Raw genomic sequence first — 23,638 nt, 5'->3', positions numbered from 1 at the left:
ACCTTTACCTTGTCTGCTACGTTTCTAAAGATAACATATATAAAGGTTCTTTTTTTAATCTTACAAGGGCTTAAATTCATAATAGTTTTCTGATTATAAATATAAGTATTTATGGCATATCATCAGTATAGTTTTATCACTGTAATGTTTTTGCATCTACTATAGTATTCCAGATATTGGCAATGTGTCGCTTTTCAAGGGCAATAACTGTAGCAAAGAATTGACTCACAGCTTAGGCTCAATAATTCCAAATTTCTTTTCGTCTCTTATTATGGATATCTGCAAAACATCATTGTTAACTTCTTAAGGGCAATTACTCTTATAAGTACTCCTGCACCTTTGAGTATATGGAGACTTCTTAGAGATCTTCACGACGACGAAAGAAAGCGTTCTTCATTTTGTTCTGTCTCCCATAGTTTATTTCTAAATATCACAGTTAACAATGTTGTTCTTCGATTAAATGATTCAAAACGAATTTTTATGTATATTTAAAAAGCTTGTCCTGATTTCAAAAAGACTTATAAATAATACAAGTCTGAAATTTCCGAGAACATTATACCAAAAACATACCTATACATGATTGTACTGTTTAACTTTGAATATTGTTTTTGCACATTTATTGGATAATTAACATTTATTTAAAAAGTCCTTGCGTGTGAACGACTCCGCCTAAATATCTTCATATCTTAAACGCTGTGTCCTTGATTTTATCCCAAAAGTTTGTAAATTTCCATTAGAATTAAAGTAGACGTTTTGGCTATTTCAATATTACAAATCTTTTGTGGATGTGTGATTATATGAAGGCAATGTATTGTATGTAAATTTTGTGTTGTATTGCACTATTTTGTACATGTGGTTTTGATACAGCGTCACGATGACCTTGTTTCACCTTGAAGTGATCCAAGTCAAATGGCTTTGTAGAAAGTGCTGGCAGTGACTATTGAATTATTGTGTATTGCTAACCACTCAGTGGAGTTGTGTCGTAATTTTATTTCATTTACTAGACTGTTGTCAGCATAAATGTCCGGTCCGAAAGGCAGAGATAATTGGCCTGCTTAAAATAAATTTCCTTTCTGGTTGAGAAATACACTATATAAACAAAGTTTGTCAATTCTTCCAATGATTCCATTAATACATTTCTTAGCATTGTAAACGTTTGCTTTAATGGCCCTTGTTGCATATGCCAATTTAGAATTCCTCAATTATCCCTTTCTACCTTTGTCTGCTTGCTGCATACATTTATCTTCCCGTCCGACAAGATGTAGACGAAGTTCATTAATCTTATTTGACAATATATATATATTAATTAATATACTTATTATCTAAATATGTTTTTAGAATTGTTTAAAAAAACCCTTAATTTATACTTTGAGAGATGATGAATCATATTGGGAAAATTCAATGTGTTCCTCCCTAAGAAAGTAACCTGAACCGCTTACAGTTTTAAATCCAGGACACCCCATTTCATATTTTGTGAGTCCTTTTTCCTTTCATGTTTAATAGAAGTAAATGATAGTATTGAGAAATTACCACCAGTTTACTTAACTATAGACGGAAGAATTTTTATATAATTGTAGCACAAGATTTCATACAACAAACAGGAAGATGTAATTATTTCATGATCCATTTGAATGTTACTTAATTATTCGTATTATGAATCGAATTCCCACTTACTTAAACTTTTTGGCCCGTTTTGTTTAAATTATCTGACATCCTTCATTTTGTGTCGTGAAAAGTCGCAAATAAACTGAATCAAGTTATTATTATACTGACACAAGGACACCTTTGTGTACCAGCATTCGTTAATATGCCCATTTTCTTATACATAGGGAAATATAACGTTGCGACACGCAAAACTAACATTGTTACAATTAATTGTATCTTCTAATTCTTCAATGGAAATAGCTTTTGTGTCACAAGAGAATTATATAATTGAAATTATACTTCGAGGAAAAAGAGTGATGTTTGGACTTTTAAACTCTCTTGAAGGCGGGAAGCCATTCGTTTTTATCATGAATATATTTAATAATACATGTACACAAGGAAGAAGAACTAAATGCTACGATAGTGGAAGTTAGGACATATTATAAATTCAGAATAGGCATGGTACTAGCTCTGTAAAGACATCTATTACACAAACTGGTTCATTCTACCAGTTAAAATCGCTGTCAATGGCAGAACCTCCATGAAAATCTGTAGATACAAAACACCTGATTTCGGAGACGGATATCTCATTCGCCATATTTGTATTAACAATAGAAGGAAATGAGTCACTATCATTTATATAATTTCCTTGTTCTCATATTTTCAGTAAGTACCGTAAGAATATTTGTTTTCCTTATATACAAAAATATTATTCCTTATAATATAAATCATTGACGATTATCATTTAACATGGCGGAGATACTCAGCTGTTTACTTTTGGTTGTGGTTTGTTGGATATCATGTTTTGAATTGATTTTTGCGTATGCAGGTATGGCTTAGAAAAAAAAAGAAAAAAATGATTTTATCAATTAAAGGTTTCTTCTAAATACCAATATTATTTTTTAATAGTAATAGTACATTTTATAATGTGTTTTCAATATGATTGTGTACCTATTATCCATGACAAAAGAACAGGCCATATATCGATATTTGCACGTAATTGAAACAAAAACTTAAACTAATAGTCTTCGACGATTGAACGTGATCTTTAAAATTATTTTTGCGATGTTCAAATGTGTAGATAGTAAAGCATTTAAGTATCTTCATAAGTTAAAATATGCTGAAATTAAGAAAACAGATAAAGTTCCTCAAGATTACGTTTAACATTTACATCAGGAAAATGATCTCCAAAAACGCTTCAGACATATTGCTCTATTTATCTGTTTTGCGGAGCTGCATTATTGTTAAAAGATAATTTGCGAGTTGTATTCACTTGCAATAGAACGGGTACCGCTGGCAGAACAGTATATACTTACCCTTCCGGAGCACCCGATTTTTACTCAAGGATTTTTTGGGGAGTTCATGTTGCCAATGCTTCATTTTTTTGTATGACGGGTACCACTGGCAGACCAGTACATACTTAACCTTCCGGGGCATCTGATTTCTACTAACGTTTTTTTTTTGTTGGAGGTCATATTGTTAGTTCTTCATTTTTTTTATTTGACGTCTTGTTTCCCACATCTTCAGTATTTATGTGTAATATATTTTGTATTTTATTTGGTTCGCTACATTTGTGCGTGTGAGGATCGTCAGTGTTTCATGTGTTCACGCCATGTTTTTGGAATATGACCTTTTTGAATCATCCCATTACTGATACTTCGGTATTTTAGGGGAATATTTAGTAACCTGCAAACGTATGATGGTATCATTTCGGATAGACAAACGTCGCAATCAAAATATTTTCAAGTCAGACAAAGCCATGATCGATGCCTCAATTAGTTACTTTTTTCACATTTCCCTAACTAATAATCATTTGTCTATAATCGAAGGTTATCCCTGCTGTTTTCCAACCCAGTGCCGTTGTATCAATACGTATTATAAGGCAGTAAGAAAATCAGGACTCGCTCGAGCGATAACGAAAAAGTATACGCATGAATTATATGGGTAAATCCTTGAAACACATGCGCAGCATACCAAAATGTGCAAAAATATGATTGGTATTTTTATGTTTTATAAGTTAACGTTTTGTCCTATACATTTTTCAAAGTATCTACAATTTGTATTAATTACTCTCAATACAATTAAGATCTTGTTAAATGACATTTTATTTTGGACGATTATGCGTGTAAATAGGAGGAAATATATATATTATCAACACAAAGACACAGATATATGTGTCGATTTATTTCAGAAATGTTGTTTCATGTCGTAAATTTCTCAACAGAAGACGTTGTTTTACAAGAAAAGGAGACCAGGCGAATCAACTGTAGTAGAGCAGAATCCATTTACATTCATAATATCACTTTTAACCAGTATGATTCTTTGTGTCCGCAACCTGACAGTTGTGAAGACGAGATCCAAAGGCTTAAAGACACTTGCGATGGAAAACAAAGTTGTGAAATAGCAACTGAAAATTACTTTTCTTGTCCGTTGAAGCCATTGAAAGTTGACGTAAGATATCAATGTAAGAAACACGTTTATCCATATTTTCTGGTTAAGAGTTTAGTCGAATTTTGAATAATTTTATATATTTGTACTTCACATGCTAAATAAGATATTTGGTTATTAACGAAGATATAAAATTGAAAAAATAGCGCGATATATAAACACAGTACATAATAATAATAATAATAATAATAATAATGACAGTTCAAAGAGTGAAAACAAACATTTTTATTTTTATTCTTGATGGCTTTAAAGGAAATCTTACTGATCAAAATTATGATGAAACAAAAGACTTCCAACGTTGATTCTTTCAAATGTCAAGTGATGACAATAATTTGCATTTTTTAGATTAAGTGATTTTGAAGATTGAATTGCAGGTTTAACAGACAAAATATATACAAAGGATGTATGTGGTTCTTTAACAAATATTCATTGTTCGGAAGGAAGGAAAATTTCACAGATTAGTATTAAACATGCTTACGTGCCCGGGCCTAGCCGAAAAAAATGCATTGAAGGTTTCCTCGATAAACACTGTTCATCTCATCAAAACAAATGCTCGAATGAACTCAGCCAGTCTCGTGATACGTGTTTCTTTTTGAATTTTACCATAAAATTCGCTTACAGATGCATTAAGCAAGGTAATTATAATGTTATGATATCGTATAAACGGTTAACCATTATAATTAGTGAGTATTATCTCTTGAACTCTAAATATAATATTTTAATGTTTGAAAAAGTAAAAAAGAAAATATTTAATGAACTACTAATACTGATGTGCGCCCAATTTTTTTATATAAAATTAAGTTAAAAAATAGGATACAGTTTAAAGCAGTATATAGCAATACAATAACCACTGTGCGAGTACTCTTATTCATAGATAAAAAAGATTTGCGGATTGCAGAACCATATTTGGGTAAAGAATATTTAAATGCGGGGTATGACATTCCCCACAGTACAAATAAACAGTAAATTTGTATATCGTCGGTAATGTTATTTCGTGGTTTGAGTCAACCACGACATCCACGAAAATTGTAACCAAACAAATATAAGTACTTTTACAGTAGTACAATGATTTATGATGATAGAACTAAAAATAATATACATTTATATGACAATAATTCATCAAAACCTGTCTAGTGACATAACGTTCATATAACATTTGAAATGTGATAATAATTTTAATATTTGAATTCATGTATTCTACGTCTGCCTTCTTTTTAAGTAGTATTGTATTCATACAAAACGGACGTCTCATATAACTTTAAAAAAAAGGAAAAATTCGAGTAAAAAATATACATTTTTTTTCTGAGGTGCTAGAGGTGAGAGTATTTTGGAAAAATCGTTCTTGGATATCATGACATCATATTAAAAAAAATCTGCAATATCCTCATAATAGACTTTGAAATAAATTCATCATCTGGCCGGTTGATCCTAATCCTCAAGTTTATAAACCGTGTTAAACCAATAAATAAACAAGAATTCCTGTGCACATATACGTGCAATCACTAATAGTAAAAGCATACTTAAATATTTACCAATGAGTAAATAACCTTTTATAATTGATCTAAATATGTTTTGTGTGTGTGTGTGTGTGTGTGTGTGTGTGTGTGTGTTGTTACCAAACGGATCGATGGATTTATGATCTTTACTATTGTGGATTAATATGAGACAGATGTAACCTGTATGAGGATGTTTTAGACCGGTTTTATACACACAATTCAAATATCGGTTGTTTATTATTATTATTATTGTTATTATTATTATTATTATTATTGTTATTATTATTATTATTATTATTATTATTTAAATTGCTACTAATGTCGTTTAGGCCGTTAAACATCTGGTTTTGCCCCTTTTCATTTCCCGATGAATAAAATTAATATATTTGCTTTGGCTATTGGAACCAGACAAAACTCTCACGGCTGATTTATGAGTTGTATTCTCAGTGTTCGATCTCTGGTCATAGTTCACTTAGCAATTGGTCGACCAAGAATCACTATTCAACGTACAAATTGTTCATGATAAATGTAAATCGTAAATGTATAATTAAGTAATGCAATTGAATGAAATGTTAATTTGTTACAATAATTAAATAACTGTGGTTATTTCACAAATAATTTATCAATAGATAAATGTCTTCTTTTGAAATATTTGTTTTGATAAATTATCCTAATGAAAAAGATAATCATGTAAACGTCTATTTAAATACATTTTTTTACATATGGGCCGTCAAGCATATGCATTTACCATATAGTTCACCAAACATGCGTCTATCCCAAATAACATTTGACATATTTGCCTTCAATTATGTGTTATCTTAATACACATTTCGGGTCGAAAAGGTGGTCTTAAGGTAGCTTGCGTGCCTAATTTTGGTAGATCGATTCCCGTACAATTCTTAAAACATTCTTGTCCTAAAATGTATGCAATAATAGCCAAGGATGTTCAATTACTGTATTTTTACATTGATTAAGAAAATGACCAATATATTGCTTCTTTTTACGAGACTCATTTTACGACAACCAGTTTCAATAAATGACCTCATTAATGGTATCTTTTAATAAGTAATTTATGTACACAACAAAAACTCACTAAAATGACATGAAATGTAAGAGAAAAACTCCTTTCGTGGAATATATATATTGTTTTGAATATTCATTTAACTAATTAGCTGGATTGCTTATTCAGTATAGGAATAGTTGATTTACTCATTATTTTTAAATTATCAAACTTGATTAACTATCGTTCTATCAGGCAAAACAATACGAGTTTAGAGAATTTTTTTATCATGATGTTTTATTTACTTGTCATCTATCTAGTATCTAAATGAACTATTTTTTTACATTGCAGAAATGACTGATTTAGAAAACACCTTGAATTTTGATGCTACAACTGAACTACTTCTACAGGCAACAACTACTCCTGATTCGGGAAATGGACCCCATTTTGGTAGCTTTATAATACATTAATAAAGGTTTTAACGAAGGACAGAATAAATATACTTGGCACTTTGACATTCTATTTTAAAACGTCGTGCAATATATGCATGTGTATGTTTACTTTTTTGTAAGAATCAGGCACAATCGGAGCAAGTAGAAACATGCATGTCAAAAATCTACCGATCTGACGATACAATTTCACTCAACGATGTCTTTTTTTCTATTGTGAAAGGCCATTATATGATCTCTGTATCACTGGATTAGCCCCGATTTTTTTCAATAGAATGTAAGTATAGGTTTTTGACAGAGTTATCTACCTTGTTCATTTTTCAATGCATGGCAATCAAATTTTAACTCAATTTACAAATAAAAAAAATAACAAGAATAGTCTATTGTTTGTTTTCCTTGATTTTAATGGGTCAAAAAGTCAAATTGATTTTCAAAATGAAGGTTTTTTTTTTCATAACATGTTTCACCCACTGCCAGATTATCACAGAAACTGGCACTTTAATATTCAAATAATTATTGAAACTTACATTTGAGTTATCATAGCTGTCTTTGGTGCGCTCTGGTAGAATTTTATATGACAAATATTTTTTAGCCACTATTTTACTCTAAATAAAGCAAAATGAATTTAAAGAACACGTCCATAGATATTTTTATACGTTGTTTTCTAATTTAAAAAAAAAACTGTTCTTTGGACTGATTTGATCATAGAACACATATTACAATACATAAAAATATCATATGACTTAATACCCACAAGAACTTCTCCTTGTAACGCGGAGTTAATGCACGCCCATTTATATAGTTCTGCAAGAAATATATTTTCTATACGTGGAGCATGTTCGTCGAATAGCCTATAATTAAGACCAAAAGGTTTTTAATTTACACAAAGATAAAGCAGATAAGCACGATTCGGACATGAGTATAAATGTAAATAGAGAATTTGGTAAATAGAACTATATGAGTACACACTGTAAAATTTAAGCAGATAATAAAAGGGTTTAGAATCCCAAAGAAAATATAGGCGAAAGTAAAAAAGAAGTAAATATTACAAATTTTAAAGTTTCTTTTTTCACTGAACGATTTCTTCTGTTTATTTAATGCGTTGAAGCCTTATTCATATTTATTGTTCTTTGACACTATCTTTGAGTGACTCACCAACTAAGTAAGGTTGTCTTAGTGAAAATTAAAAAAAACAAACATTATAATTAATAATGCATACATTGAATGTGTAAACGATGTATGATATTGTTTTTGTTGTAGGAATTATTCTTGGAGCTGTGATTGGAACAGTTCTACTTTCACTTTTCAGTATTGCAATATTTTGTGTCAGGTATGATCAAGACGATTTTGTTTATGAACTAATTAACTGTTTGCTTGAATTCTTACTACGCCAAGATATTTTATTTTGACAATTTTCAGCTTATTTCAATGTGCATTTTGCTAGATAACTTTATATATTCATTTATCAGTTACATGACCATTACTAAAATTTCCGAGCATTCAAATATTTTGTTTTCTTTTTTTTCTAAAATAGAATACATGAAGTATATAAAGACAATCTGTGCGAAATTCCAATTTCGTATATCAAAATTTTAGTCATTGCTCTGTTATTATATTTATATTGCGACAAAAGCAAGATGACGTTTTCTATGTTGCTATAAGATTGAAGTCATCACTACAGAAGTTTTATGGTCGTCATCATGAACTCAACAAACAAATAACGGTGCATAATAAACAAAATAAAATGGTAATTGAGTCCATATAGCTCCGTCCCGCAAAGGCAAAGCCTAAAATAATATGATCATCTGCACCATGAAAACTGATTTATTCAACGGGTCATAGTTTTCCTTTCCTCGTTTGTCTACCCCGAACTTGACTTTTTATGAGCAACTCGGCGGGTGTTTCTAGAAAAGCAGAGGACGCTTACCCTACCGGTGCACCTGGGCCATGCTCCCAGTTTTTAGTGGAGTCCGAGTTGCTCAATTACTTTTGTTACTTTGTATGTATGATTTTAATTACTTTAAGTTCTTTGTTGTGTATGTCTGTTTTCCACGTCTGGTCTTTGTCCCTGGATTACATTCTTTTGATTACCCTATAACCTTGGTTCCCTTGATTACTCTTTCATTAAGAAAAATAAAGTTGCATTTTGACTGCTCAAATAGAACGGTTACATTATAAAAAAAAATAACACAATATGAACCGAAGAATAAGAACAGTGTATTATGATATTTACTGTTTACAAAATGTTGTCTCAAAAACGATATTAAGTAATGAGATTTAAGTAATTTAATATACAACTATATAAAAGCGAAATACTTATCCTCCCATTCATTATGTCGGATGGATTTAACAGAGAAATTATTGATATTGTTGACTCTAAAGAAAAATATGAACAAACAGTTATATGTAACTGTTATATAACGCCTGTTTTCACAAAATGGTATATGGACATGAATTGAACAATATAATAAATAAATTGGGACCTCAAATATTACCACATTTGATACATTATCATGCCTTCATTATTTATATATCTTTCTTTCAGAAATAGAAGGAACCATAGCAGGCCAAATGTATACCTAAATACCGTAGCTACGGAAACCCGTTCAGTCTATGATACGAGTTGGTTGCATACAACGGTTGATTCTGTGGAAAACCGAAACAATCCGCAAAATCAAAATTACTTCGTTTTAGAAAGAGAGAATGAACTCCAATACATGTCTATAACAGAGGATATATATGACGTTTCAAACAACAGACGTCATAACGCTGTAAATATTTACGATCGAACGACTAGCGGTGTTTATGACGTGTCAGATCTTGGCCGACAACACCGAGTTGATGACAAAAATGTTTACGCTGAATCACATTTCTGAAAGAAAGTCTATTTTTTGGCAAATTTTAGAAAATATCTTGAAACTTATTACAGATAGAAAAAAAACTTTCAATTTATTATATGATCCTATGATTAGGCTTATTAAAGGATTCTTGAGTAAAAAGTGAGCGATTCATACTCTTTGCAGCATTTTGTTTTCTTTTCTCTTTGTCACTTTGCTCTGAGATCATTACTATCCATATTCATGTTCAGTTGCCATATTCATAGTTTAACCCATTGATGTAAAAACATCATTGTAAATCGGTTCTCATGATGCGGATGGAACGATCCACGAGTTCATGATGTCGACCATAAAACTTCTGTAGTGATGACTTCAATCTTCCAGCGCGATACAAAAGTCTGCGTAGTTTCGGCAAGCTGTGATATAACTTATAAGTTGTGATATGAAAACTCCACACACAAGTGCTGACGGGATGTTGCCACAGATGAAAGGAAAGCTGACAATACTGAATGAAAAGTTATCGCGTTTGCCGTATAGTTTGGTCAAAATTTTTCCTTTTCCAAATATTTCTAAATGTAGATCACAGTGTTTGTAGTACCCTATATCTCAATTTCTTTAAGGTAGAAGCAATATATAAAAACCTCGATACTAGGATATTTTAATTATAATACGTTATCTGTATAGCCGAAATTTAGATCAAAGGATCTCACTAAACGATTTTTCTCTAGATCAGATCAGTTATACTAGTAAGTCAGCATCATACATGTAAGAGTGAGGGAATAGGTCAGCGAGTAGAGGATCACAATTTGTTACCACTCGAATTCAGATCGTTTGATAAAAATGCGTCCATCACACTGGACAATTATGTTGGCGGTCAAATATCCAGCATATTGAAACCTTCTTCGGTATATTTGGAAGATTATAAAAAAAAACTCCAGCAAACCGATCACCAAATACTCTGTGAAGCAGCTTTATTCTCTTTGATCTGCAAAAGTAGGACATGTAGAGTTGTAACCGAAAAAAAACATGTTGTACAAATTGCAAACCTTGCAGTTAAGTGCTTTATGGGTTATTTCTTTTGGACAAGTTAATGATCAAACTGTGAACCTTTCTTTGTATGTTTTTTTTAGTATTAAGGGATGACTTGTGTGGTATAATTTAGTAATCGATAAGTCCAATTTATAGTAATGTTAACTTTAAACGTTAGGGAAATGGAGTTATGTCAATATGATTGTACATATAAAAAATGAGGAATTTTATATGCGCAGATATGATTTCAAAATATATCAACTTTATACATTTTAAAGTCATACGTCTCATCCTTTTCAGTACAATCAAGGTACGATCTTATTTTATGGTTTATAAGTTTTCTTAGATTTATTTACGCGCTCAGAAGACACAAGTATCATACCAACATGAATAACTTGCGTCGTGCCTGATTTTGTTAGTGATCTTTATACTGAAAATATATAATACTTCAATTAATGAAGTTTTGCCAAGAAATACAAATCTGTTGTACGTTAATGACAATCTAAAAAGAGAAAGGTGCGAGACCGCAAAATTCCTCACATCTTGGAATTGTTAATTCAGATGGTGTGACTTTCAAAATAAAATATGTTTAAATCTAAAAAAATAGACAGTTTATCTTGAATCTTGGGTCCCTTGATCCCTCATTGAAACACGCAATATTTTGCCTTAAGCATATATATACTGAAAACAGTCAAAACCGACCTCTGAACAATTTTAAAACCTGTCTAAACCAGACACTTTTTTGAAGTCCCACTATATCACTTCAAATATATTTTGAACCTTGATAAACCGAACACCTGTCCGAATTGAACAACTCTTGATATCCGAAAGGGGTTCAGTTGAGAGAGATTTCACTGTATAAGGTATAAATGGTAGAAAATTGAAATACTCCATACGCTTCATCATTCATCAAGAAGAGGTTGTTTGTTTTCTTGAAATTAAATCAATGTAGTTTTAACGCAGACCCAAAGTTTTATTTTGATCTTGGTAGGTATATTACCCCAACCTCAACCAATACCAAGCATATTCAAGTAATGTCTTTCCAATTTAAATCTCATTAAAAACATTATTTAATTATTTCACCAAAATACTAAACAATTCCATCATATTAAAATATCTTCCGCATATACAGAGTGTTAACACTTCTCATTTCCGATTTCTTACTCATTTTAGTTCAAGGACAATGTACTTGACTTTTGTGACTTTATGGATATCAAGTGTTATTTAACTCCATGTTTGGTAATTCATTCCAAAGTTGAATATTCAGAACAACATTTAGGAAAAGTATGTATGAAGCAATGAAAAAAAGTGCTGACAAAACAAAGCCTAAACATTAGAAAGATAGCATGCCTAGATTAAATAACAAAATACAAAGAAACAAAAGGTATGCAAAGTTACAAACAGAACGAAGCGCACTGAAACCTTGGATACCACTTTTTTATCGTGTAATATACAGTTTCTTTATTAATAGTTATATTGTATTAGTGTTTAGAAATCTCTACAAAAGTAAAGTAACAAACTAAATCATCGGGAAGGATTTCGTCTTCTTTACTATTAGTTTGACTCAGGTTTGTTCTCCTATTCTCATAATACGTAATTTTGAAGGAAATTCAAATTCCTTCGATAAGAAAAAGCCACGACGTGTTTCCTATACTTCATTCTGAGAAGTAATTTGCCCAAGTTTAGATCGATCAATTGTTAAGTACATATTTCGACTGGATGTAGGAGTAATATGAAACATTTAATTAAATTTAATTTAATTTAATCTCGATCCGTCCTTCCTCGCATTCCACTTTTAAGCTTTAAGGTATACTTTATGGTACAAACGCCTTTTTTATGAATAACACTGCATTTTAAGTATCCTCATTTGTTTGATAAGATTACCAGCAGTTACATGAAAAAAAATCTGAAGTTATATGGAACTGAAATAAAATAAAACTCATTAACTGTGGTAAAGGAAAAACTATTCACCTTATCAACGCTCCCTTCAACTAATAAAAATCCAAATGTTATCGAAGTGGTTTCTGTGAAGTACCGATTAAAAAGCTGAACGACACATGCTTTGGAAAACCAAGTATAAAAAAGCTTCAAAGGACTAATTCTTTCGTGCCTGTTTACACCAAGAGAAATTATAATACCATATAGATGTAATAATTGTTATTTTAATATTAAAGTATATCAAGCTTTTTTCAAGCATTTTCATCTTTCTGTTAAGGTCTTCTTTATTATAAACTAAACTGCAATTTAAATCAAATCAAATAATTACAATTAATATTTCAATTACTGTCATAATGGAATGTCAATTTGTTTTAGTAAGTAGCTGTCTTTGTAAGAATCATGCAAAATCTGAAAAATGTGATACATCCCAAAAAAGGCTACATATTTTTATTTTTGTAACTAAGTTGTTTTATGGGGGTATCTTATAAAATGTGCAATTATTCATTCCGATCGGTCTGCTCTTAGGAGATAATCAACATTGAAAATCCAGTAGATTCTATTGTATTTGATGTCATTTACTGGGTTATCTCCCTTAATTTTGAAATCTACAGTGCATTCTATGTAATTTTTGTCTCCTATGAGCACGGGTTATATGAAAAACCAAAGATTGATTTCTGTTTACTAAAGCAACTGGAGTGCTACTTAATCATTTCATGTACCAGTCTATATGAAATTATGAAACAAATCCCACCGGACAATTTTTTTTTTTGGGATCTACGTATGGAAAGAATTACAATACATGTCTACAACAGGGAGTATATATTTGATATTTCAAAGAACAGACGTCATAAAACGAAAGACAAAGTATATATTTATGTACCAACGACTGACATTGTTTATGACATGTCAAATGCTTGTCGGAAACACCGAGATGTTTGCTTTCATTAAAATAATGAAGGTTTCTATGACATTTCTAAAAATAGATCTAAAGTAGGAAACAATGCTTATGACAATTTCAGTAAATTCTGTAAGTATGTCAGGGTTTCTCGTGTGCCGGAAAAGACTATGGCTAGGATACATCTGACAGTTTATTCAAATGTGATTGATATTGTCCATATATCTTTAGTTCAAATGTACATTGCTGTTATGTTACAGTCATATTTAGTTAGTCATTTTATTATAAACGTGGTAATCAATAGTTACATCGGTTTCAATGCACATATGTTGTTTTTTTTCTTCTTATGACGTCATTGAGCTAGTTTGATTTAAATCAATTCATATAATTTAAGCTATGTTTTCTTTCTTTTTTATTTTCATGTACCACACGTGTCTTTAATTGTGTGTTTCTCTCTTTGCTTTCATGTGTTTAGTGTTTTACTAAGTTACCATTTATCTACTTTTATTCATACTTTAACTGATTTAAATTTAAAATAATTTAATATAATCCAAACATTTTGTCATAATCAAAATCAATGGATTTTGCAGTAGTCTTAAATTTATAATAATTTCATTGATATAAGTATCAGAACACCTAACATATAGATGTAAGGGCTGAAGGCTATGGTTATTTCCAAAAGAATAATAACTCTGTTATAATAACATAAAAATTGTTCAAAAATAATAAACAATAATAAATTACCAAAACAAATGTTAGTGACAACAGTTCGTTAAAATAATATCGTAACGATGCCACAGTTGTACATCATTTAACAAAATTCAAGATGTTTTCATCCAAGAAACAATTTAAAAAGTTTATATTTTACATGTACGAACACAGTGTCATAATGATTTTTTTCTCTAAAGATGAAGTTGTTTTTTTAGTGTTGACACCATTCCATTGCCATAAATATTATCAAGAAGTACATAATCGACAGAATATCCCAATTGCAGTCAACTGCCATGTAATTATTGTCCTTATCGGAACATGTTTTATATATTGTTATAGATTCGAACTTCCAAGTTCACAATTAACAGTAATGTTTGTGTGTTTTTTTTTTTTTGTTTTTTTTGTTTTTTTTTTTTTTTACTTTTCTAATGTTTTTTCCCTCTTTTCATGCATGGTAATGTCTGCATTTTTACAAAACAATTAATTGTGATTGTTACGTTGATTAACCGAAACATTAGGTAATTTCAAAAAGGACTAAAAGTACACTTAAACAATTTCTTAATATAGTAACATTAATGATACAACCACTCCTCGTCTGTAAACTTCTTTGTTCAACACAAAGTGGGATGTAAACAACGAAAAGGTAATTATAAAAAAGACGCATGATCAGAGACAAATTCCTATCAAAGTGTCAGCGAAAACTGCACCAAAGCGTAAAAAACGAATAACAAATCAAGGACATGACCAAAACGTATTGACAAGAAAACAGAGACGTCCGACATACAATGCAAAGGGTAATCAAGGGAATCAAGGTTATAGCGGTACTCAAAAGAACGTAATCCAGGAACAAAGACCAGACATACACAACAAAGAACATAAAGTAACTGAAATCATACATACAAAGTAACAAAAGCAAAAGAAAAGCAGAGGACGCTTACCATACCGGTGCACCTGATCCATTCTCCCAGGTTTTAGTGGAGTCCGAGTTGCTCATTTGCTTTTGTTACTTTGTATGTATGATTTTAGTTACTTTATGTTCTTTGTTGTGTATGTCTGTTTCCATGTCTGGTCTTTGTCCCTGGATTGCATTCTTTTGATTACCGCTATAACCTTGGTTCCCTTGATTACTCTTAGAGTTAAAGAAGACGGAGCATTATTAATAAATAATAACTTTGTAATGGTATTATCGAAAAAAGTGGAATATATGACGACCAAACTTTTTACCTTCATCCGTAATTGTTTCTTAAGGGACGTTTCCACATGCATTGTTTTTGACAACTTTGTATTACACTTTTATCAGTTAATAAATATTAAGAATATACATCTTGATTATACAACCGCATTCAACGGTCATCAATACTGTGTATTTCATTCAATTTTTCGATGAACTTTTATACTTTTAAAATTTTGAACATCTATTCAAATGTGTCGATTGTGAGGAAAGTGAAATTCGTGAATTTCAGTGTACACAAGAAACAAATTCAACATATGTTGTCGTATCCTGAGGACCAACATGAAGAAAGTGGATTAAAACCATAAGGTAATTATATGTATAGGATTTCATATTTAAAAAAAAGGTATGGTTTTGCATGATTATATGATGTTGTTAGATGCTCAGAAACATATATTAATCATGCTGGTCATTAACATATGATTCCAGGGTGTTAAAAGAATAGGCCTGCAGCAGCGCTAAGCTTGTCGTAAAAGGCGACTAAATAGTGCTCAGAACCCTAGCCGGGGGCTAGGGCGCTCTGCCCACAGAGCAACTGGGATGTGTGCCCCAGGTGGTGGAATGGGGTACCCCTGGCGTGTTACTTGCTGGGGTTATCAGGCTATAATACGGAAAACCTGACCGCAAACCATAGTGGTGCACCGTGTTGGGAAAGATGCCACGCTTCGCCACAGGACGATAAATTGCCCGACCCTACCCACCTCTCCCTATTTCCAGTGGCAATCAAAATTTGTCGACCCCATTGTCCTTTGTCCCATCCCTTTTTCATTTCATCATCATTTCATGTTCATTTTATCACCAATTTCATGTTCATCGTCTGAATATAGCTGAAATATTGCTGCTCGGACGTTAAACCCCAACAAACAACAAACAAAAAAGCCCTTTATATATATATATAAATAAACGTGTTGTAATAGGACAGTGGTTAGACATTAATAAAGGTTAGTCTTTGAGAAAGGGAGGAAAATGTTCGCACACTTTCCTCCTTTTCTCAAAGACTAATATTATTTAATGTCTAACCACTGTCCAATTACAATATGTTGCAATTTTGCTTGTGTTCATCAGCGGCAAAATTAACAAAAACCGATGCACATTTGTTACTTGTTTGCGTTTATCATCACTATTATTTTATGAATAAATTTATTTTATTGAATTGGTGTTGCTGTATCAGATGAGGTTAAAATAATCAAAGGTGCAACCTCAGGGCACATCAGCCAGTTGGAATCCCAAATTAAATGTTCCACCCAATGAAGACAATAGAATGACCTGACCATAAATCCATGATTTTTAAGGATTCATTAAATATGAAGTATTTGGAATTACTAGGATCTTGATATCAACACTCTGAATAGATTCAAGATTAAATAAAAAAATCAAACTTGATTAATTGAAACCTTTTATCACGTGCGTTTATGGGTTCATTTTTATCTAGAAAGGAAAAAATTACCTCATCCGTTCCACAGTGGTGAAAAAATGTAATTTTGGAAAACGTTTTTCAAAAAGGAATACTGTGATTTTAAAAGATTGAGCTACTTTATTATTATTTTTTTTTATTATTATTTTCTTGGGGTGACAGGTATATCTTGATCAACGAGTCGTCGATATAAGAGTTAACTAAAATGCGAGTGCATAGAGCTATGTTTGTCTGTACGTGTCAAATCAATGGATATTGCACACCAACCCAGTGAAAAGAAGCTCTGAAAAGCAATTGTTCTCCATGTTGCAGTAGGGGGAAAACCTCATAAGAATATATGATTGGAAAGTCGTTAAATGGTTTCATTCATTCAATCGTCATTTGAATAAAGAAGAGACGATTACAAAAATGTGGTTCCGAAGAAAATACATTGTCTTCCTCTAGCAAAATAAGTTCAAAAAGTTGAAAACTGGATCTAAATTATTGGCGACTGGGATTAGAATTGAACTGAACAGAACAATCTGATGTTATATCGATCACGTTTAACCTATCAACTCCACCACTACAATTTTGAAATAAAGGACTGTAGATTCAGCTCTGGCAGCAACGTACGAGGGAAACTCCATATGAAGAATCTGTTTAATCTTGCCGCCTCAATAATTTCCTGGTACAGTTGTAGGGGATGAATATTTTCTTAGACCACCTACGTATTACCATCATGTAGGGATCTTCCTTCTCTTGTGCTGAAATAAACTACACCTACAGGATGAAAAATGTTACATTGAATTACTTCTAGAGAGCAGGTGCGAGATGGTTTTATATCGTGTCAAGAGAGAAACTGAAATTTTAGACGCAATAAGAGTACTAGTATCTTTATTTTTATCCAAGTTTCTTAGATCATTTGTACAAGTCGCACTAAACTTGCAAACCTATGATCTAGAGCAGAGGGGCAGGCATCTAAACATTTAAAACCTTGAAGAGATAAGGTTATTCAAATATACCTCAGGAGAAATTTGCAAATCTCTCAGTAAAGGGTCAACTGCAGACGGACAGTGTTTCGCAAAAACTACCAACTTGAGAACTAAGTATTCATAAGAATGTTAAGACATACTCAGAAAATCGTAATTCTTCAACAGGTTTGAAGTGAAAAGAGGAAGTGAAAGACTTCAGTTCACAAAAACGCAAATCTATCCAAGAGGTATTAAATTATTTACACTCTACAGATTGTGAATGCTCATAAAAAAACAAGAAGAAGACCACTGACTTCGAAATAAAGAGCTATGTTTACTGATGTTAGTCTTTAACAAAGAATGGTGGTTAAAGAACACAGCCACAACAGACGAAATAGACTGCCCAAAGTCATCTAGATTGCTCTTGAACTCACCCGAAGAGATTAAGAAGCCTGATTGATCTGGGGCCTAACAGAGTTAGTAGGCACATGATCATGACTATACTCGCTTAAACTAGATGATACTACTACAGGTGGAGCTTGGATCCACAACTACTAGAAGTAACAGTCTGATGAACAACAGTCGGAGTGGCTTAGGGAAGAAGTTCGTGGATTCTTGAATTCATCATTTTCAGTATCCACGTCAATGACAATCTCCTTTTCGTTGGGAACAAAATTTTGTGATTTGGCATACCCACAAAAAAACCACAAAAAATTGGTACCCGACGAACAATAGTACTTTCACAATATTTTATCTAAAGGCGGTGAATAAAGATTAGCTCTTTATTTTTGCATTAGATAATATACGTAGTTTGAGGATTCTGCCAGTCAGAATAACGTAGATGGACCTACTATGAATTTAAGATCGTATTTATTGTAAACAATATCCACTGAACTGTTCAACTACTATTGATTTTTAGAACATGTAAACTGAATGTTGGATAGCAGACTTTTATCATTTATTACATAAATAGCAGTGATTTACCCAATTTTCCCTGTATAAAAATTTTCGATAAATAAATTCTTTAATTCCATTCTCGGATCTTCTCCCGCCAAAACGTCCCAACACGAATATCAATCTGATGTACACAAAGACTTTAAATTGATGTTGAAAATAGCAACGAATGAAGGGAGGAAACTAAATAAAAATAGCATAATCAATTGATTATCGGGAATAACCAAAATATGAACACTTGTGCCAAGAACGCATTAACATTCCTGCACAAGTTCCGCACACACGTTAAATCTAGGCGTTATTCGGCATTCGTGAATTTATTTTTGTTATTCACTCTTAATTCCAATTAATTATCCTATTATTGTCATGAATAACATTCATTTTTCAGAATTTGATACATTGCGCGTATGTAAAAAAAAGTATTAGAAAGATTGCCGACGCATATTTTCGCGTTGTTAATTAAAATCCGATTAAGATTTTATTTGTGTAATCACTGTATTAGGTTTAAATATGTTATCTCCATTTTTTCAATATATAAAAAAATCATTATTATTCAATATATAAAAGTGATTGAAAATATTCCGGACACAAATGCCCCCAATGGAGCCTTAAATTTCCCTGTTGCTATTACATTTGACCAATGAAATGCGAGGTTGTACGCTGCATCGATTAGTTTGCCATGGTTTAGTGTCGTGCATGTCACGTGATGTCAAAGCGAACTCAATACAGACCGTCGGGAATAAAACTTTAAATTTCAGACGTTACCATAGTGGAAAACTTTGTCTATATTTCATATGCGTCTGAAAACAATAGTGTGTTAACTATTTACCGAAACTCGAACAGTTCTCCTCGGAAGACTAGTTAGAGCATGCGAAATTCTAAATATAAACTGCAGGGCATTGAAGCATGGACAACGGAATAAACCAACATGATTTTAATGTAATTTGATGAAGATTGTAGTTGCAGACCGGTTCAAATATGCGTTAGAATTATCGACGTCAGAGGTCACACAAGTTAAAGCTCTCACTTCCTGTCAGAATAGAAGACTTTTGGTAGAGGGTTTGCCAATTTCTGTTCTGGAATTGGCGCCACATGCATGAACTCCGATGATGTGCGATGTGCGGTAATAGTAACAAAAATGACTTAACCATCTACTTTATTTCTGTAGTATGCTCTGTGGATGAATGGTCCGAAACAGAAATTTAGAATGCTTGTGAATGATAACGTGAATATTTGATACATTTTCTTTCAGTCAGGTAATTTGGTGACTTATGTTTGCAAGGAAAATATTGTACGAAAGATTGCCGCGCGATAATAGGTCATAATAAAACAGTCAAATTTACCAATCTTTTGGATCGGTGGTCCTATAACACAAAACTAAGTCGACGATATAAAAAATGCGCGCGACTTTTTTAACTGGGCTTTGATTAAATTTCTGCGAAAGTTTTCACATCATTTTACACTTTCAAAGTTTTCTTTTTATTTCAATGGAGAAATCGATACCTTTTCAGCCTTTTCTCGTTTCAAATTATATCTTTGTCCTCTATAGTAAAATCGAAATTTTGACAGGCTCGCTAGAAATCTATATATATATATATATTACGGTAATTTTCCATATGATTTCTAAGCTACGGATTTACAGTTTCTTTTCAACTCTCATCTCTTTTTACTCCAGACGGAGATTCAACATGTCTACCTTAAAGAAAAACCATATTCAATATCTACTATCCTCTAAATATCCTCAAAGTATTTGAAGTATAACATATAAACTTACAAATACAGTATTGACCCAGATAATTCATTTCACAAAGCATTTTAACGATTAAAGGTCACATAAAGTTTAACCATTTGTTTGTTTACCTAGTTGTCGCCCTTTGACGATGTAAACAAACAAAATCATATCAACAAAACGTCCGGATTACAAGTACGTACAAGGTATGGTACATTACTGGATCAATATATATATATATATATATATATATGTGCATGTGTCACGGAACTGAAGTTTCTCTATAACGCAAATTTCAAACGAATAAAAATTACTAAATATTTTTTATGTAATATTTGTTCCTAACGACGTAAACCTAACATAACTAATGTTCCTAAAGGAAATTTCATTATAAAATTATCTATAAGAAATGTTCCATTTAAACTTGTATTATAGGAACAAATATACGTAGACAAAATGTACGGGATGTACAGATCTATTGGTTTGTTTTTATTATTCTACGTCAATGTATTAGCTCCGTGTAAGATTCGTGCATATCTGTTGATTTAACTAAGCGTAAGTACTTTTTTTTCTTTTCACATTTAGAGTCCATTGGGCAAGTAGTAGGGTGATTTGTAAAGCAATCTGTTACTATGTAATCGTGAAATATTTTAAAATTATTTTATACACCAAACTCATGTACAACTAAATAAGAGTCAAATTGTCATAAAAGACATAAATACAGTTGAATTAAAGTTTGTTTTATCAAAGAACAATATTATATAGCCACAGTCCAATGAAATAATTACAAAATGCGTATAATATTATAATATGATGTAAATATGTCATTTAGATTAAGTTATTGGCATCCGTCAATTTACTTTTTTCAGGTTAGAATGGCTCATGTATGCAGTATCTGCGTTCAACGACAAGAAACAAAGGATCCAGTAATCTGGTGCTCTGTTTGCGAAGAGGCTTTGTGTTCTGCCTGCAACGATCACCATCGACTTTCAAAACTCTCACGAGATCACACAACCATACCATATGAGAACTACAAAAAGTTACCTCCCTTTATTTTGAATGTTCAGCTTTATTGTTCAGCACATAAAGAGTGATATCAATATATTTGTAGAAATCATGATGTTCCAATATGCAGGGACTGTCTCGTAGAGTCTCATAAGAAGTGTCAAGACACACCGAATTTGGATGGTATCCTTGGCAACGTAAAATCATCAACAGCCTTTGAAAATGTCGATTCAGATTTAGTCGAATTGAGAAAGAAGTTACTTGATATTATTGAAAACAGGGAGGAGAACGTTGACAAATTACAAGAAAAGAAAAATGAGATGAAAAGGGCGGTTGAAAAAAGATGTGAAAAGCTAATAAATCATATCAATGAACTCAAGAAAGACATGGTGTCCAGAATAGATACGGTCATTTCCGAAAGGGAACAAGACATACGAAATCTGGTTGGAATACTTAAAACAAAAGAAAAGAGCATCAAAGATATCACAGATCAAAAAGATTTGATTAAACAATATGCATCTGATTACCAGACCTTTATTGGTGTAAAAGATATGGAGAAATTCGCTATTGAAACTACAAAATATATCCAAGAACTAACGGACAAGAAAAGGCTACACCAATTGACTGCAGAGCTCCAGAATAATGGTGATGTTGAAGGCACAATTCTCAGTATCACATCACTAGGTCATGTTAACACATTGAGCTGTCCGTCAGGTCTATTGATAAAAGATCAAAACCGATATCAGGCTCAATTTAATGTGCAGAAAACAACTCCAATAAACCTAAAGTTTAAAGAAAAGGTAAAACCTAAGTTCGGTCATTACTATGGTGTTAGCACTCTGTCAAACGGGTTGATTGTTTTCCCAAATGATGAAAAGGATATTGTTTATATACACAATGCTGATGGGTCCTTCCGGTCTGAAATTAGCTTCAAGGAACAAAACAGATCAGTTTACGATGTGACTACCATTGACGAAAACAGAATGGCTATTTCTAGCCCTGGTAATAAGACAATAACTATAATTGACGTTCCAAAAGGAGAGATCGAGTATTCATTTTCTACTAACCATGTAATTACCGGGATGGTTTACGAAGACGGCGATATCATATACTGTGCAGAAAATGCAGGGCTTATGAAAATAAACATCGAAACAAACAAAGTAGAGGAAGTTGTTTTAGATACCAATGTTGAATTCCATTCTCAGTTTGCAGCTAACAGCCAAAGGCTTTGTTATACATGCCCAAGCAAACATACTCTGACTATTTTAGACTCGAACTATAAAGTTTTGTTCAATTTCAAGAACGAGTCCTTACTTAAAACTCCACAAGGAGTCGCAATAGATGACAAAATGAATGTTTTTGTTGGTGGTTGGTCATCCGGAAATGTAGTCGTGGTTTATTATGACGGGAAGACCTGTCTTCAGCTACTAAATAAGAATGACGGCTTTTTCATGCCGAGTGACGTTTACTTCGACCGCGCTACGAATGAGTTGTTGGTTGTTGATTACTTTGGAGGACTTTTCAGATATTTAATCGAAAAATAAAACCTTTAATATTAAATACTGTAACAAAATCTGATTACTGTACAATACTTTGAAAGAGCGAAGAGGAATATTTGTGTAACTGCAATGTGATTCATATTTCCTAGAATGTTTCCTTGTTCCATATTAAAGTATGCAAATGGGAATGAAATGCCTTCAATGTTACTGTGACCATTTGACACAATCGCATATTAAATACCAATTAGCAATTGTGAATGTTATTAACCAAATAACTGATTTTATACACGAATTTCAGATATTTCTTATGGTTTTCGAGTTTAAGGGGTCGAGAACAAAAGTAGTTTATGAGCACTTTTAAAGCAGAACGTATTCCATTTTCAAATATTGTACAATACTGTGTCCAAGT

General features: G+C 32.0%; 1 protein-coding gene and 1 pseudogene across 2 annotated transcripts; both read left to right on the top strand.

Annotated features, from left to right (window-relative positions):
- The first annotated feature begins 2,320 nt into the window (after nt 1-2,320).
- Nucleotides 2,321-11,437, top strand: LOC148619865 (uncharacterized). The gene is made up of 6 exons (XM_088580231.1): nt 2,321-2,473; nt 3,869-4,108; nt 4,467-4,727; nt 6,940-7,038; nt 8,298-8,367; nt 9,583-11,437. Exons 1-6 carry the CDS (start codon nt 2,395-2,397, stop codon nt 9,911-9,913), a joined length of 1,080 nt encoding a protein of 359 aa, XP_088436357.1. The 5' UTR covers nt 2,321-2,394; the 3' UTR covers nt 9,914-11,437.
- A 9,418-nt stretch (nt 11,438-20,855) lies between these two features.
- LOC148619864 (uncharacterized) lies at nt 20,856-23,303 on the top strand (annotated as a pseudogene). The gene is made up of 2 exons (XR_015921659.1): nt 20,856-20,931; nt 21,595-23,303. The product of XR_015921659.1 is annotated as an uncharacterized LOC148619864 (transcript).
- The last annotated feature ends 335 nt before the right edge of the window (nt 23,304-23,638 follow it).

This window comes from Perna viridis, chromosome 4 (assembly GCF_037379345.1).
Source record: "Perna viridis isolate PV_CMFRI_1.1 ecotype Kerala chromosome 4, ASM3737934v1, whole genome shotgun sequence".
Classification (NCBI taxonomy): domain Eukaryota; kingdom Metazoa; phylum Mollusca; class Bivalvia; order Mytilida; family Mytilidae; genus Perna; species Perna viridis.
Note: the sequence above shows the minus strand (reverse complement) of the source record. Positions and strands in the feature narration are given on the sequence as shown.

Coding starts and splice junctions, on each gene's coding strand:
- LOC148619865 (XM_088580231.1), top strand. CDS start 2,395: ATGGCGGAGATACTCAGCTGTTTACTTTTGGTTGTGGTTTGTTGGATA. Junction 4,109..4,466: donor AGTTGACGTAAGATATCAAT/GTAAGAAACACG, acceptor ATTGAATTGCAG/GTTTAACAGACAAAATATAT. Junction 4,728..6,939: donor TTACAGATGCATTAAGCAAG/GTAATTATAATG, acceptor TTTACATTGCAG/AAATGACTGATTTAGAAAAC.